The sequence below is a fragment of the Corvus moneduloides genome, chromosome 4 (assembly GCF_009650955.1).
Source record: "Corvus moneduloides isolate bCorMon1 chromosome 4, bCorMon1.pri, whole genome shotgun sequence".
NCBI lineage: Eukaryota > Metazoa > Chordata > Aves > Passeriformes > Corvidae > Corvus > Corvus moneduloides.
In genome coordinates, this window is record NC_045479.1 from 17,265,997 (window position 1) to 17,282,870 (window position 16,874).

Sequence of the window (16,874 nt, forward strand, 5' to 3'; positions counted from 1 at the left end):
GCTTACCGATCCTTTCTGCTCCTCTTCAGGATATCAAGTGCCAGGCAGGCTCTTCACTCATTGACTTCAAGGGGTATGAGATGAAGTCTTTCAAAGTGCAAGGGAGTCTTTTTGCCACTCTGATTTTATTGTGGGTATTACAGGTTTGCTGTGGAATCTGTCCTCCAATGACCAGCTGAAGCACCTGTTGGTTAGAGAAGCCCTGCAGACGCTGACTGAAGCTGTCCTCATCCCCTACTCAGGCTGGCCAGACAGAGATTACCCAAAATCAAGTGTTCTACCTGACCCTGATATCTTCTATAATGCCACAGGATGCCTAAGGTGAGCACTCTGCAACTACCCAAAGCAATACTGATGATAGAACAGGTCTGCACAATTATTTTTGGGTAAATACACAGAGTTCATCTAAAGCCACAATCATGTCTTGTCTAAGTAGATGACTTGGAAAGGGGACATGGTACCTACAAGCACATAAAAGTGTTCCATTTTCAGCTGCTGTCAAAGATGCTTACTTTGACATATCATCGTCTGTGCCTAAACTGATTAGAAAGTGATTTAAATTAGGGAGAAGCCATTTTTTAAACCAGAGTAAGCCCAGTCCAGCCTTTTGCACAAGTTCAAGCAAGTTGCAGCCATAGGGTGGATTAATAGATTTATAGTTTGTGTATTTAGTACTGCAGTCTGCTAATAGCCTCGTAGACACAGTAGCAGTTACTGCAGACAAACACCAAAGGCCTCAGTGAACAGACCCCTAAATGGCTGAAGCATAAAAATCACATCTTCAGTAGAAACACCTATAACAGTCTATAAAATGGGGGCCCTTTGTGAGTTCAAAGCCATTCCATGTTAAGTAAGTTTACACACTTAAAAATGCACGGAAGGACATAGTTTGAACTGACTAAGGAGTAATACATGACTGCAAAGGGCATGGCCTGAGGTTTAAACTCCTTCTAGCAGAGTACAAGGAATTAAGTTTGGAGTTTGGAGGCTGGGAAGCTGCCCAGTTTTGCCTCACACATACCTGCTATGCTAACATGTCCTATAGCAGAGTAGTTGTATGTGTCTGGCATTGATTTTTCCTGTGCAAACAGCTCTGTATCTGACTTGTGTGGTTTCAGAAGACAAATGAATTGTAAGCTATACAAAATACTCAACAATAATGCACCTTTTTCTGCAGACTTCCTGTCAGCCCACTGACTACTAAATACCTCCATCTCTACGTAATAATTAACTTTTATTTACTCTGATGACTCGGAAACAAATACAAAGAAATATTAACCACCCATAATAAAACCTCTCTAGCTAATGCTAGTGGTGTTGTCTAGGAAATGAAGGAGGTTGTGTTTTTCGTATTAATTAGCCCAAGTGCATTTGTGCAGAAACCAGTCTGGCTGCTCCTCTCTTGGTGTTTGGACTCTGGAACAGTCTCTTCCCTACGAGGTAGCTGATGGGGGCACAGATCATTCTCAGGTTTAGCTCGGTGTTGCTCTTCCTGAGCTTGTTTCAGCAGATTGACACAAGTCATTATATGACAAATAAGGCATAACAGTACCTGGGTTCTTCCAAATGAGAGTAGATTCTGGGCTTAACCTTACTCTGGGCACAAAGTCAGTGCATGGGGCTGCTCCAGAGCTGCAGTGAGCTCTCCAGCCCTAATTCAAAGTCTCTAAAACTGCCCTTATGTAGGTGCTTAAGGATACATTACCTGTTTTAAAAACATGATGCTCATATTCTAGTCCTTCTCATTTTTAAGAACTTCAACACTGAAAATTATAAATAGGACAAGAAGGGCTTGAAAATTCCCAGGTAAAGATGATCTGCAGGATTGCCACATACTTTCTAGCAGAGAATAGTTTTTAATGAGGCTTACCTCTTTGTACTGGCCAAATAGCTGAGATGTTTAAGATTAATCAATTTGCATCTCTTTTCTGGAGGTTGACTTACCTCCCAGATTAGGTCACTAGAAATATTCCTTCCTTATGTATTAGTAACAAAAAATCTCTGCATAAGTAAAAAGAAGGGCACACCTCCGAGTAATAAAAGTGTAAACTGAGGGAATGATGTTGCTTATGAATATGTTTAAAGAGTATACTTATTTGCCAGAATATAAGTCTGTAATTAGTCTTCCCTTTTGTAATGCTAACATGTTTGTTGGCCATGTTGATAAAGTCTATAGCCTGCAGCTTCTATTAGAGGGTAAAAATAGTACTTTGAAGTGCAATACATTATGCATAGTACAGCATTTAGTTGTAGGAGAATGCCAGAACTTCTTTTCAAAAATTTCCATACAACTGTTGACTGGAAGGGACACCCACAGCCCAAACCTAACACTAGCATCTGGTGGGGGCACATGCACTGCACCACACCATTACCAAATTAGAAATTAAAGCTTCCTTCATGCTCTTTGACAAAACAGCAGCAGGAGACGTGAAGCCACATCTAGCAGATAATATTGCAGGTAATTCCAAGCACTGGAATGAGTGCATGACCAGACCAGTCCCCAGTTATTGCCAGAAGTATTGTGGGGTCCTGAATCTGTGCCTGTGTCAGTGTATGCAGTCACTGATAAGGAAGTCTGACATTAGGAGGATTTGTTAATCCCATTCCCTAGGTCTGTGTTTTGTCTTAAAACCCTGCAAGAAGCAAAGCTTTGCAGAAACCACAGGTCACAAAACTTAACATGATAAAAAAGAAGCTGTGTACATCCCAGAATTCTGCATAAGCAGTTAGAGTAAGTAATAGCATTGTTTAGTTGTGAAATATGATAAAAAGCCTGAACAGAGTAAGCCAAATAACAGTCTTCACTGGTTGCCTGACAATAAGCTGAACAAGTAAAACTGGTGTATTAAACTATCTAGAGGAGTGTTACAGACATTTCTAGAGAAGTCCTGTTGAATTTCAGAGGTAAAGTCATTTTTTCTTGGCCTGAAAGTCCTACACATAAAAGTTCTGCCTCCAGTTCCAATACAAATGGATAAAAATCGTCAAGATATTTCCCCATACTCCTCTGAGTCTGAAAGGATAAGATGCCAGCATGTAGAATGCATGGTTTTGATATTATTTATATACATAGGTGAACCTCTGGCATGACTTTCCCTCTGAAAGGAAAGTTTAGTGGAAGGCTGTTTTTATAACACCTTGAAAGCTGATAGTGAACTGGTTCCATTTTTATCTTGAAATACCTTTTCCCAAAACTTCTGCAATTCTGAACTTTCCCAAATTTATACACAGGTGTCACATTTTCTCCTGCAAAACATTTAATTTAGGTGCTGAAGCTGTTGTACTTCACTGGGAAGAGTGAAGGCAGAGCCTTCCTTTTTAACTGCTCTGTAAGGACACATCCTGTGCCCCTATGTATTCTAGTTTTTCAAAATCTTCTAGACAACTACCTCCAGGAAAGTCAGCTAACTTCTCTGCTCCTGGTTCCTCACACAGTAAAATAAAATTCAGCCTTCCTTTTTCATTATTATTTTTCGCACTTTGTCTGTCCCAGCTCCCGTTTGAGCTTCTTGTGAATTGCACAGTGACCCACAAGGACAGTGGAAAGCTGTATTTGGAGGAAATCATATCATTGCACTTCAGCCCAGGAGTCTGCATAAACATCTGCTTCCATTTACTCTGGAGAGAAGGGAAGCCAAAGCTCTGCCCGTGTGTTGAAAAGCTCAGACTCATAATGGCAGCTTCTAAGAGAGAACGTAAAACAAATGACTGATGATAACAAGTCTTTGAACCAAGGCCTCTTGCGTAGCATTGCCATTCCTTTAAGTTTATTTCCATCCATTCTTATCTTCCCTTGCCTCCTCTTCAGTGTATCTGCTCCCCCAATTCCTGAAAGGAATTTTGTTACTTCCAACAAGCAGCTTGAAGCTTGGCGCCTCTAGTTACTAAATAGATCCCGGATACCTTTCCCTCCTTGGTGAATTTTTGGACTGTGCAAGGCATGAAGGGAATAGAATTTCCCAGAATGTTGTCTGGTAATTGAATTAAATTCACATTACCAGTTTCAGCAGAATGAGTCCCAGGAGCAAAATCCTTCTTCTTATCAGTTAAGCAGACCATTCACAGCAGTTCAAGAACCTTTTCCAACAGTCAGTGTATGACTCAGTGTTGGCTTAGAGGGAGTATCCCTTTCATTTGGTGCCATTTATCAGCTAATTGAACATTTATTACCATCATCCTGTTTCTTTCAAAGTCACACTTGGTTTTACTGTGTCGCATTTCTTTGTATTTACCTCACAACTCTGGATCAAAATAATATTTCCCAACAGGAAATTAGCTGGTCCTCCCCACATGCCACAGGACTGTGGGCAAAGAGCTATTTTGATTACAGATACAGTTGCACCATGAATGTGTGCAGGAGGGGCCAGAAGCAACAAATGCAAGATGAGATAAATGAGGCATGCAGACAGATAGAGTGCATCCACATCAGCAAATGGCACAGTTTGAGCATGTCACCAGGATTACCACAGCTGAGCATGGCATGTCAGGGATTTTTTTGTAGGTAGGTGCTGCCAAAATGTAAGTTCTGAGTCATTTAAAGCAGAGCATCCCCACAAGCAGCAATCTCCCTAAAACTGCATTCTCCTCACACTGCAAGCACTGAGTATTTCAGTGACTCCAGGAACTCCACTACAATAAAGCCCAGTTCTGGAGCTCAGAGGCTGGCATTCCAATTTTCAGGAATCTCAAATCTTGGGAAGCCAAGATGAAGTCAGTTTTGAAATTCTCTAAGCAAAATGTCTCCATTGTTTCAAAAAAAAAGATATTTAAATTTACATTTCTGTGACGCTTCTCAGAAATACTTATTTTTTTACCAATTGAATAATATTTTTATCTGCTGGAGTTTCTCAAGCAATTAGCAAACTTAAACTGCCAGCTGAGGTATTCCCTGCAATGATCTTCTCTAAACCTGTTTAGAGTAAGGTGGTTACAGCTGTCTTTGGATGAGTGGGAGAGCAGGAGCTCTTCCCTTCCCAGTCCACGTTGTCCTGCTAAGGAAACAGGAAGGTGGACAATGGAGTACCCATGTGTGTACAGGCATGCACACGGACACGCACTGATATCTGTCACTGGATGGGCATCAGCTTCTTAATGAAACAGAGCCCAGTAATTAATTTCCCTTGCAGAGCAGGACAGTACCCCTGATTCAGGCTCTTCTCTGCCTCCTGAGCTATAAAAGCTCTTTGCCCTACTCTGTTCATGCTGGCAGCAAGGCTGGGGCATGGCCTCTCCTTGCACAAGCATTCAGCAGGATCAGGTGTAAAAAGTGGAGGGGGTAGTATTGGTACTGGGGCTAAACAAAACACTGCATCAGCTGAAGTGTCTTTGGACAGGGAAATTCCACACTTATCTTTAACAGTATTTTTAGTCTCTGTGCCTCAGAGACTATTTTTCCTATGCACCAGGAGGGCTGTACTGTGTGCATTTCTCTCAGCATAAACATAGGAAAGGGTGACATGCATCGAATGTGACATATATTGGTAAACTAAATTCCAAGGGGATGTCTATAGTAGGCCATGTTGTGGAATCTGAATATTGATTCTGTGATATATAATTCCACAAGAGAATAAATGAGCTCATAAACAGAGACATTGTTAACATCACGACCTAGAGTAAAATTGTAGTTGCAGTGCATTAGTATTTAACCTGAAGTATTTAACCTGAATGTGTACTTCCCAGAGGAAAAAAAAATAGTAGAAGTGAAATGACACTGTGTATAAAATGTGTATAAAAGGTGTATAAAATGCTACATTCATTTTACAGTCATAAGCCACAGGAAAGTTTAAACCTTACTGGATCTGTCACTAATAAAATTGTAAACATTGTAATTTTTAGTGGGCAAAGCATGCAAAATAAGCAACCTGAAACTATGTAAAGGAAGATGTCCCTCTGTGTTTTGCTGGATGCTAAGAGTGGGTTATATTTAACGTTATTTCAAACAAAGACGCTGGAATATGCAGCCTTTTAGCCAGCAGAGCTGCAGGAGTCCAAAATAATAAGGCCTGGATTTATAATTCCAGTATTCCATAATTCAGACTTTGTTGAGTTGTAAAGATAATTATGCCCCAAAATTGTAAATATTGTTTCTTCCCTGGAAATCAGTAGCTTGATTAGAGCCAAGCAGCTTCAAGCAGTATGTGTTTGGTTTTTCGAGAGTTTTTAAATCACTTTTCAAATTCATTTATAAGTTGTACTTGGGTTACTACAAAGACAGCAAATGTTACTTGAAAGCCAGGCAAAGAGTGGGTCTTTGCATGAGAATGTGGAGATGCTGCTAAAACTCTCAGATCTTGTGTCTGTTGATGGGACATCTTGGATCAAGAACTGGCTCGGTGTAAGTAAATTAATTCTAAAGGACATCTGTGTGCATGGAAATTTTTACAAGTATCTTTCCTCCGATATTTTCACCATCCTAAATATTAAAAAATATAACTACAAATGGAATAGTGAAAAAAAGTCCAGGGTTGTTTTTTTTTTTGACTGCTTAAGAAGGATTAATTCAACTTTGAGATGAAAATTTGAGCCAGGTCTTACCTTATCCATCCAAACAGAGCAGTTTGTTTCCTGGAGTATTTGTTTTTGTCTGGAGTGAAAGTTTTACCTAGAAGAGGCTCAGATTGTCTTACACCTCTGAAGAAAAGGAGCAGTCAACCTGAATTTCAGTATCTTTAAGATTTAGCTGGAAAAGTTTGTCAGAGGAGCACAAGAAAATACCTTTGACTAAATCTCTTCTCCCCAACATATTCTTTCCTGCACAGAAACATGAGCTCTGCCGGCCCGGAAGGAAGGAAGAAGATGAGAGAATGCGAGGGCTTAATTGATTCTCTTGTGTATTATATCCAAGGAGCTATTGCAGACCATGAGCCTAATGACAAGGTATTCTTTGAGATGAAAAGTGTTTTCCTAGGGGAAATTGCCGAGTGAACGTTTTTTATTGTTGTTTAGAAGTCAATGTTCAGAAACAGCTGTGATGTAACTGCAAAACTTATTTCCAGGGCTTTTAAAACTGCCACCAAAGGTGAAATCCCAGTAAGAAGCTTTTTGAAGTATTTTTATCCTGCAATCTAAAAGAATAGTGTAACATAGCACTGGGAAAACATTTTCAGGAACACCAGAGAGAAAGGTAGAAACTTCTCTCTTTTATTTTTAAAAAGTAAGATAAAATCACAGCTTTCAGAAATGCTGAAACACAGAAGAGTCAGATTGCCCTTTTGGTTGTCTCAGGGTGCTAGCTAGCTAGAAGCTTAAAAAACTAATCCGGTTCCTCTCCTATATATTTAATGCTACATACCCCTTAGGAAAGGAAGAACCTAAATCCCTTTGGTGGCAGTGTGATTAAGGAGCTCACATCATTTAGAAAAGAACTAATTTTCCGAGTTTGCTTTTTTTTTTAAATAAAACTGCACATTTTTTGCTTGCTGCCCAAGCCTAAGCCAGTAACTACAAGGACCTGGACACCTCCAGATGCCAGTTTCCCTCTTTCCTCCCACCACTTAGTGCAGGGGAACCCTGAACACAGACTCTTGGAGCAGGGGCTTGTCTTTCAGCTGGGTGAAGTTGGGTGAGAAGACCAGCTGTCACTTACGTTAGCTGCAGTCTGTGAGGCAGTTCTGGTGGGCCTGCTATGACTTGTGCTGTGCAGTGGTAATTACTGCACATTTATAGTTCTCTTCTAGGATTAGTTGCTTGAGCTTCCCCGTCTCCCTGTATTCAGTGCCATTAGCTTCAGGGAGAATCCAGCACATTACACGTGTGCCAATATCTCCCTGCTGCATTTTGTCTTAAAACCACTCATTCCTTTTTGACTTTCAAGAAAGGAGGAACTGGTAATAAAGCAATTTGCCACTAGACTCATCACTCAGAAATTGTAGACCTGACCTTAGCCACTTTCAGAAAGGAATGTCTTGTTTTAAAAAGCATTCTACCACAGAAAAATGCTTCCTCCTTGGGGAAGATAAAAAGCTTCCCTCTTGCTGATGCTATGGTGAGGTGTGTACATGATCATCTTTACTCTTCAGCTCTTAGACATTTCTTGGCACACTTGTGGCCTGTGTCAAGTAGCACTCGCCCAAACAATTCCCAGGCACAGTTCAGGAATTATAATGTCCCAGGATGGTTTCCAACAGGCACGCACCCCACTCCGAATGCAGCCCCGTGTGCCAGCTGGCCTTGGTGCTCAGGAACATCCCAGGGCATGTTTCATTTATCAGTGTAAGGGCAGTCTGGTGGATCGTGGGCATGAAGCCTGGCTCTTCCATAAGGCAGTAGAAGCTCTGCAGTCAGTTGCTGAAGATCCAAAAATGAGATCTCTTCCCATGTCTATACGTGTCCCTTCAACACATGCCAAAGCTTTCAATTTCTATTCTTTCATTATTTTAGGCCACAGAGAACTGTGTGTGCATTCTTCACAATCTTTCCTACCAGCTAGAGATAGAGCTCCCTGAGAGCTATGCCCAGAGCATATATATGCAAAGAAGAAATATTTCTAGCAATGATAAAACACCAGGCTGTTTTGGAACACGGAGCAGAAAAGTAAAAGAGGTAAAGTACATGATTAGTTACATCTTATTTGGTTAATACCTTGTAGCAACCTCTCGAGAATAAGGCTGTAATCTAATTAACAGGCTGTTATTGATGTATCTGGTAGGGTGACACTTCCTTGCCCCAAAAATGCAAATTTATTGATAGTCTTTCTTGACACCAATTCTCTTGTTCAGCTGCTGCTTATGACAATGACATAGAAAATGTTTTATTAGTTGAGGAATACTCCACTGGATGGACTGGCCACTATCATTAAATACTGAAATTTTGCACATTATTATTTGAGCTCAGAACCTGACAGTCTGCAAATAACCTGGTCATAGAGAGTTATAAAATGGCTAATTTAGCTTGTGATGCATTAAGTTATGAAGGTCACTGTTTCTAAAGGCTTGATCTGTTTACATGTTTAGAAGCAGCAGGACACCCCACTACCTGAGGAAAAGAGCAATCCCAAAGGTGTTGAATCGCTGTGGCATTCTACACTGATTAGGATATACCTCTCCTTAATAGCAAAGAGTACCAGAAACTACACCCAGGAAGCATCCCTGGGAGCTCTTCAGAACCTCACAGCTGGCACTGGACCAGTAAGTCAGCTTTTTTCCTTTTCTTGTCACTTAGTTCTTGATGTGAATGCGTAGAGTTCAGGGCTGCAGTGCAGCTGAGCTCAAGTAATCACTGACAAGTCACTGGCTACTGACATGGTGAAGGACAATGGAGAACACTGAAGGGACAGTCATACCCAGCAGTGCAGCTCTTCCTTGCTTGGCAAATACGGGGCCTGCTTCTTCTCCCTCTGTGTACATCTCCATGTGTGGGATTTGCTAATTCATTACACAATGAGGGATGAGCAGATGCCAAAAGCACTAAAAAAAGTAATTTCATGGAAGACAGTCCTGTGGGGAGAGGAGGGCTCTGATATAACAGCAGATCACTTTGGTGTGGAAGAAACTAATATCTGTCTGAGGAACTGGGTAAAGAGCACCTGGGAGAAAGAGGGCTTGAAACTTCCCTTCTATCACCTTCCTTTCCTGTTGCAGCTCATCTGGTTTAAAACTCTTTTAAATATGCTTAAATTGGCACAGAGGACTGGCTGTGTGCAGCTTTTTCTGAGGCTCTGCATTCATGGTAATGACACAGAACTGCCTTTTCACAGATGCCATTCGCAGTGGCCCGGACTGTTGTTCAAAAGGCAAACGGCCTCCCAGGCATCCGAGCTATGCTGCACGTCAGCCACCCTGCTGTGAAGAAGACAGCAGTCTCACTGCTCAGGAACCTGTCTCGAAACACCTCCCTGCAAAGTGACATAGGTGAGCAAAGACTGAGAGCTTGTTCTGTTCTCTTCACCTTAAATTTTCCTGCTTTCAAAAAAAGAAATGTGCAAAAAAATCCTGATCTGTGAGTTCAGTAGATTTTTCACTGGATACTTGCAGTCACTGTACAGGGTTTAAATTAAAGGGTTTTGCCTAAACAAAGTTTTCACTATATTAGATATTCCTCATCAGATGCTTCCATTAGTGTTCCTTTCAAAAATACATAATTGACGTCCCTCTACAGATTTGGAGAGGGAGTTCTTCTGCTTCAAAATAGGGTAAAGGAAGGTGAGTGCCGAGTTCTGTGCTGCCACAGCTGTGTAATGCTTTGCAAGAAATCACAGAACATCTCTACTTCTTCTAGCAAAGATCATACTCTCTTTTATCAGACAGAAAGCTTTAGGGGTTTGCAGTCCACACAGTTTTCCTGTAAATTTTTTTGAGAATGGAAGCTATAAGATGCTATAGAAAAAATAGTTCATTTTTTAAAGGATCTAATTTCTAAATAGAAGCCATTTCTATTCCGAATATTCTCACTTCAATTTATTATGTATTTAAGACTTTTTCCTACTGATAGGATAAAATGTGTTCATATAATTTGTTGTCCTTTTCTGTGTTCCCACCAAGGGGCAGAGGGGAAATTACAGGTATACAGATGGCTCATGGGGCAGATTAACCTCCAGAATTCTGCAGAACAGTCTCCTGGGTCTTGTTTAATCCTTAGAGAACATTCCCTATTAATGAAAATATAATAACATGTTACTGGGCTAATTTCAAAGGGATAATCCATATGGTGTTAAAAATTACAGGTGGTGAATCCCCCTGAAAGAGAAGACATTAAACTGATGAGTAGTGGGGATTTCATCAGAAAAAAATAATTTATGCGAGCATGGGAAGCACAGAGTAACACAGAGCTCTGGGGGCAGGTGCTTCATCTTGCACATTCACAGCCATTTCCTTGCTTTACCCATGGTAGAGAGAACTGGGGCAATTTCAGGTGAACCTTCTTTCTATCGAAAGATGCTCTTTTTGATTGACTGAAAGCATGTGTGAATTCAGGTCAAATTCCCAAAGAAAAACTTTGGCCAAAGGACAACATTTGAGAGGGCAAACTGTTTTGTAGATGCAAGAGTCTAAATTTATCAAGCAAAATGAACCTACATATCAAATGGAGATAAATTTAATATAAAACATCTCTAAAAGGGAAGTGGCAGCCTGCAGCTGGCACATGCCTGGTGAGGTCAGAACAGCACATGAGGTATTAATGGATTGTGCATGAGGCAAATTACAGGCTGTCCAATGTAGGGTGGATGCAGCTTAACCTGAATTGTGGGGCTGTAAGGCAGGGATGAAGCCATGAGCATGTAGTGGGAGCACACAGCACCCTGATGGGGGAGAATGGGAGGAATAAGGTAAATCTGCACCTGTCAGTGATGGAACTGCTTGTCTCTCTTCCACCTTGCAGCCAGAGAAGTTCTGCCTGATTTGGTGTCGATACTGCCCGAGTGTGTGCCAGGGTCGGACATTGCCTGTGAAACCACAGCCTCCATCTGCTACACCCTGTTCAACCTGACCCAGAGCAGCTCCCACAACGCCCGCCTGCTCCTCAGTGCCCACGGCCTGCCCAAGGTCATTGCCATCAGCATGAATGACAGGTAAGAGGCTCCACAAGTCTCACTCTTTCCCTGGGCAAAAAAAGCCTGCAGCCTCTGCTACTCAGGGAGAAAAAACGCTTCATCTCAAGGTACAGGACAGCTCAAACGAGTGATGGGAATAGAATTGCACTGATTGGGAAATACAGGAAGATCTCTTACAACAACTCTGCCATCCATAGCTAAATTCACCCTGTTCCAGCATTTTAAATAACTCCTCGGAAGGTAACTGCACAACATTATCTAAATTCTGATACATATGTAGTGACTAATCATCAGATCTCATCTGTACCAAAAATGTCTTTCCTGTTCATTGTAACACAGCTCTGATAATCTTTAGCAATAAAATGCAGGGATACCTTTTACAGAACTTACAGATCGGTACTTAAAAATAATTTATAAAGTGGCATTTTAGAGAGTAGATTCAAAATTTAATCATCCTTTAATATGTAATTAGTATTTACTCAAAAGATAATTAATGCTTTATAAATATGAATAATTATTCTGTTTGCCTTGATCTGTCTTTGCAAAATGAAAGAAGAAATCAATCTCAGTAAAGGAGGCCTCCTGAGGCCCTGAATAGTTTAAATCCTGTCTAACTAACCAGAGATTTTACCTACTGGAAAGATTCTTACAAATGCTTGTTGTGCTGAGGTGTATTTTCCTCAGCTGAAAATCAATAGTATGATAGCTGCTCTAAGATGTAGGGTACAGAGCACTTGATTTCCCCCCTAATTCTGAAGAATGAGCGAAGCAGGAACATGCAGGAAATAGAACATGCAGGGAGGCATGTTCCATTTGTTTCAGTAATAAGGACAGCACGGAACATGCTACAATACCTAAAGGGTAGCAAACCAGCGTTGAGGAGTAAAGAGAGACAAAACAAATGCTATGAGGTTATGTTTGCTGAAGTCTGTACATGTACTGTGATTATGATGTGGGAATTTAAATGTGTTTCATCATTCTTTTTCCAAAATTGCAGCAATATGTTCAGCAAAGCAAGCAGGGCTGCTTCGGTCCTCCTCTACTCCCTGTGGTCACACACCGATCTCCACAGCGCTTACAAAAAGGTAAGCACAAAGAAAAATAATCTGTCCTTTTAGACCTAGAACTCTCTTATTTGTCATCTGGGGCCCTTAGCATTCCTGCACATTTATGAGTCAACCTATGATAGGATTTCAAATGGTCCCTGAATGTGGTTTTCCTGTTACCTGTACGTAATCCTGTGTAAGTAACGCTCGGCCTTAATTTCTGCTCATCCATGTTCATGTGCTCTCCCTCTGTGGTTTTATATCCACTGGCAAAGCTAATGAAAAGTGTTGCTGCTGCCTGCCAGAAGTGTCAGATGGTGACAAGTGATGCAGAGTAGGTGACCATCCACACTGGCTGAACCAGCCTGGCACAGAGGATCTACAGTGCCAGCAAAAACAAAGGCAGGGCGAGGCAGCTTCCTGCTTTAAAACCAGAGCAGTTTTGTTCTTGTTTGCATGGCCTGGTAGCCCAGGTGTCAGTTATGCTCAGACAAAACCTAGAGCCTGGGAAAGGTGTTGGCAAACATTTACAGTCATAGTCAAATCAAACAAAAAGTGACCAGCATGAGTCTGCCATAAACCACTTTGTTTCTGGTTTGGTTTTTTTGAAGCTCTGTGACTGCTTTTTCAACACAAAGCTGAGTTAACTTCCACCTACCTACCTTCACCCTGCATTGCAAACTGTTTTCAGTGCTTGTTTGGTTGCTGTTCAGAATTTGTCCCTTCAAATTCCCTGTAACCTAAAACTGTTCCAAGTTCTCAAGCTAGCTGTTAGCATTTATTATTCAGCTGTTTCTCTTTGAAGATCTTTTTGGTTGAAATTTGCTGCAAAAAAGTTCCTTAGCATAAACTTTAACAGGGTTGCATCACACTTAGCAGTACTGCCCCATAGGCCAGAAATCTGTGTTCAAGAATAAGGGTATTGTGCCATATAAATTCTTTACCAGTTTTTGTTGCCTCTGGTTTTTTACAACTGCATTCCTGACTTTACTGTATAGCAATATCCCTGATGGCATGAATTTTCTGAAGTCACTGGTAGTTTAGGAACTCCTATAAGACACATTTGTCAGACTTGATTTTCAAAAATGCTGATTCTTTGCTGTTCCTGTGCAAATCAGGTCCCCTAGATATACCAGGTATGGCACTGAAAACTTCAGAACCATCTAATGCGTAGACATTTTTGCAACTTTAGTCCAATAAACCACAGAAATCACTTGATCAAATAAAATGGATAAAATCCTGAGTCATTTTGGCATTGCCCTGTGTTCTTTGTTCTGACAGGGTTAACCTCAGCTAGGTTAATCTCAGCTATTAGTCACCTAAGAGTTAGGAGTCTGTAGAGCTGAACTAGAACAGACTCTTGGTACAGTCAATGGAGAGAGTTAAGCAATTCCAATTATTCATCTCATCTATCTTGGACTAAACAATCACTGCCTGTTCTGTCTCTGTGACTGCACAAGGCTCTGCCTAGACCCCTACCATGGCTCCATATTTAGCTTTTAGGCAGCTGGACCCACCCTTCCCTTGCAGAATCAGCACTGAAGATAATGAATTGTTCTGTTTCTTTCATTCCAAAGGCTGACTTTAAGAAGGCGGATTTCATCAACAGCAGGACCACAAAAGCCTATAACTCACTAAAAGATTGAATCAGAGTGTAACACCATGGAAGACAGAAATCATACAGCAGTTAATGAAACCATCTTCACATGGTTGCTGTTGCCATCATGAACCACAAAGTATCTCAGAAAAAAAAGGATTTTATTTTCTATTAAGACTTGAGGGGCCAGAGAGTAGGTTTTTTTTCAGTTTTTAATCCTAATCACCTTGTTGTCACTGTATATATCCGTATAAGAATAACCAAAGATGGATTCTCCAGGATGTCTGAGATGAAGTTTCATCCAGGTTTACCACTAGTCAGAGCTCCAGGTGACTGCCTTTGTTCTATACAGAGGAGTTTGAAATGCTGATTGGCAGCAAATTCTTTTCAGACTGTTTTATACCAAAAATTTTCTACAGTGGATACGCATCAAGTGCACTGCTCAGAACTTAGTAGCTTTTCACTCTTTTGTTTCTTCACACAAGCTAAATCAGACTCTCCAGACTCCATGAGTATGCACAAGAAGCTATTGCACTACCTGCATTATAAAAGCACCAATGAAGTTAAAATTACTATTTTTGTATTGCTTGTTTTCATGGGCTCACTGGTTCCTAAGCCTCTTTCCATTGAGATTGCATCAGTAACAGCAGCAAAACTGATTTTACATAGATTTTATCATCCCTTGCTTCTCTCATTCTCCCTCATATGGCTGTTGTGTTTTATCTGTGTCCAGAAAGGGTTTTAACTAGAACTAGGTTTAAGGCACTATGTTTCAGACACTTTAGGCTGCACTTAAACCCACCGTTCTTTGCTAGTTGGTGTAGAAATTATACGTGGGTGATTCAGTGATTATTTTAGGAAAATTGCAATTTTGAAACAATTCTGTTGATAATCTATATCTAATGAAGGGAGTGTGGTCTTGCCTTTATTTTTGAAGTAATAGACATGCACAGAAGAGGCTGGGCTCTGTGCTGATTAAGGAATTCATCTAATCCTGCTTCATATTCTTTTACTTGAAATTATCATCCTCCCTACAGCAATTACACGCAATTTGGTAACTTTAGGGCTGTGTCTGCACATGTGGGAATCTATAACAGGAGGGAAAAAAATTCCTGAGCACCTGAAGGCTGTTTTCATGGTATGATGCTCAAGATGGTAAAGAAGCTCTAAAAAAACCCCCATCTGCTATATTTAGTAAGTCAGATTTTTCTCAAAAAAAACCCCAGGGGTCAGATTTTCTATTAAACCAATAGGAAATTCTCACACAAATATTGAGTTATCAGCTGATGTGATCTGGCATTACTCTTCTGAAGTTAGGGGAAGTGAGCTACCTTTATGGCAATGGATATTTTGTCATGTATATTGACAAGCCCTGCTGCTCGAACAGAGCCCATCCTGTACCCTCACGCTGAACTGCTGGCACAGGAGCTTTTATGGCTGCTCTTGTCCAGAAGGAGATGCAAAATCCTTGGAGTAGGGACCTCACCGAGCAGGTCACCAGGCATCTTCATTTCAACATTCCTGGCTAAAGGTCTGGCTCCTACCAGAAACTTAGAACCAGCAGATGATTACACTGCACTGTGTCCAAATGTATTTCTGGATATCAGGGAGCAGAATTCTGCTGGCAGATGCACATAGTTCTCCGAGGAGTCCCAGAAAGTCCCACACGTGCACACAGAACAGAAGGTGCCCTGGGGAGGTAAGCAAACAATGCTGCTTTCCTGTCACTGATCGTTTTCAGAGGGCTGTTAGTCCTCCACATTCACTTTGAATAACTTAAATCAAATGCACTCCAGTAGGAGGTTTTAAAAATACTATTATATTTTGTAAGATGTCATATTCAAAATACTGCAGGTCCAAAAACAACACAGGGGAAGGGAACTTAACAGCACCGCATGTTGAGGAAATTGTTTTTGTAACTTTTTCAAATATGATAGAAAACACACAATTAAAATCCAACTTTCTCTTCTAACTTGTTAACCCAAGTAACTCTGCGTGTGCCATGAATGAATAAATACCAGGAAACCTGGACAAGTCTACTTTTACTGCCTAAAAAGAAATGGTCGGCAAAATTAATGTACAAAGAGTAAACCTGACTACAGAGTAACATAGGAATGAAGAATTGCAGTCTAAAAGATCAGGAGGGGAGCTTTTAGAAATACTCACACATTTAGTTTTGTTAAACTCACATGCTATTTAAAAAACAAAACAAAACAATGGTGCTGGGTACTTTTAGATATATGTGTACGTCTCAGTAAAATGTCCTTAGAAAGGAAATTCGGAGGTTTTGGGTTGTTTCTATTGATGCAGTGATTTTAAAGGTCTTTTTCAATGTAAAAAAATCTATGATAGTGCCCCTTTAAAATCAAAGCAGTGTTCAAAAGTCACAAAGAAGTATCTCAGGCCTGGCAGCAACACAAGAAACATGAGACACGCCTTATTACAACCGATCTCCTACTTGTATGCAATCAAAAACATTTCAGCAGGACTCCAAAGAAAACAAAGCAGAGAAATAATAAAGTGCTCTCTCTAATGCAAAAAATCTGGTTTTGGTCTTTTTGTTATTAGTGAACCTATTTGGCTGGGATGCAGCAAATGTATTTTCAAGCCTTAGCCCTTCCTTCAAAAGGCCAAATTAATTTTTAAATTAAATCTAGGTATGGCGACTTAGATTTTTCTGCAGCAGGTCAGTGTTACTGAAGGCAAGCTGTGTTAATGCTCCTACTGGCATCAGAGTCCCCCT

At 40.7% G+C, this 16,874-nt stretch overlaps 1 protein-coding gene across 1 annotated transcript in view; it reads left to right on the forward strand.

Moving 5' to 3' along the window:
* PKP2 (plakophilin 2) overlaps nt 1-16,673 on the forward strand; it is a 38,982-nt gene extending 22,309 nt beyond the window's left edge. Inside the window, exons 6-13 of the mRNA XM_032107289.1 lie at nt 144-321; nt 6,759-6,876; nt 8,380-8,541; nt 8,952-9,125; nt 9,695-9,848; nt 11,317-11,506; nt 12,486-12,573; nt 14,112-16,673. Of these exons, the coding sequence (XP_031963180.1) occupies nt 144-321; nt 6,759-6,876; nt 8,380-8,541; nt 8,952-9,125; nt 9,695-9,848; nt 11,317-11,506; nt 12,486-12,573; nt 14,112-14,180 (1,133 nt within the window). The 3' untranslated portion in view covers nt 14,181-16,673. The remainder of the gene's footprint in view (nt 1-143; nt 322-6,758; nt 6,877-8,379; nt 8,542-8,951; nt 9,126-9,694; nt 9,849-11,316; nt 11,507-12,485; nt 12,574-14,111) is intronic.
* The last annotated feature ends 201 nt before the right edge of the window (nt 16,674-16,874 follow it).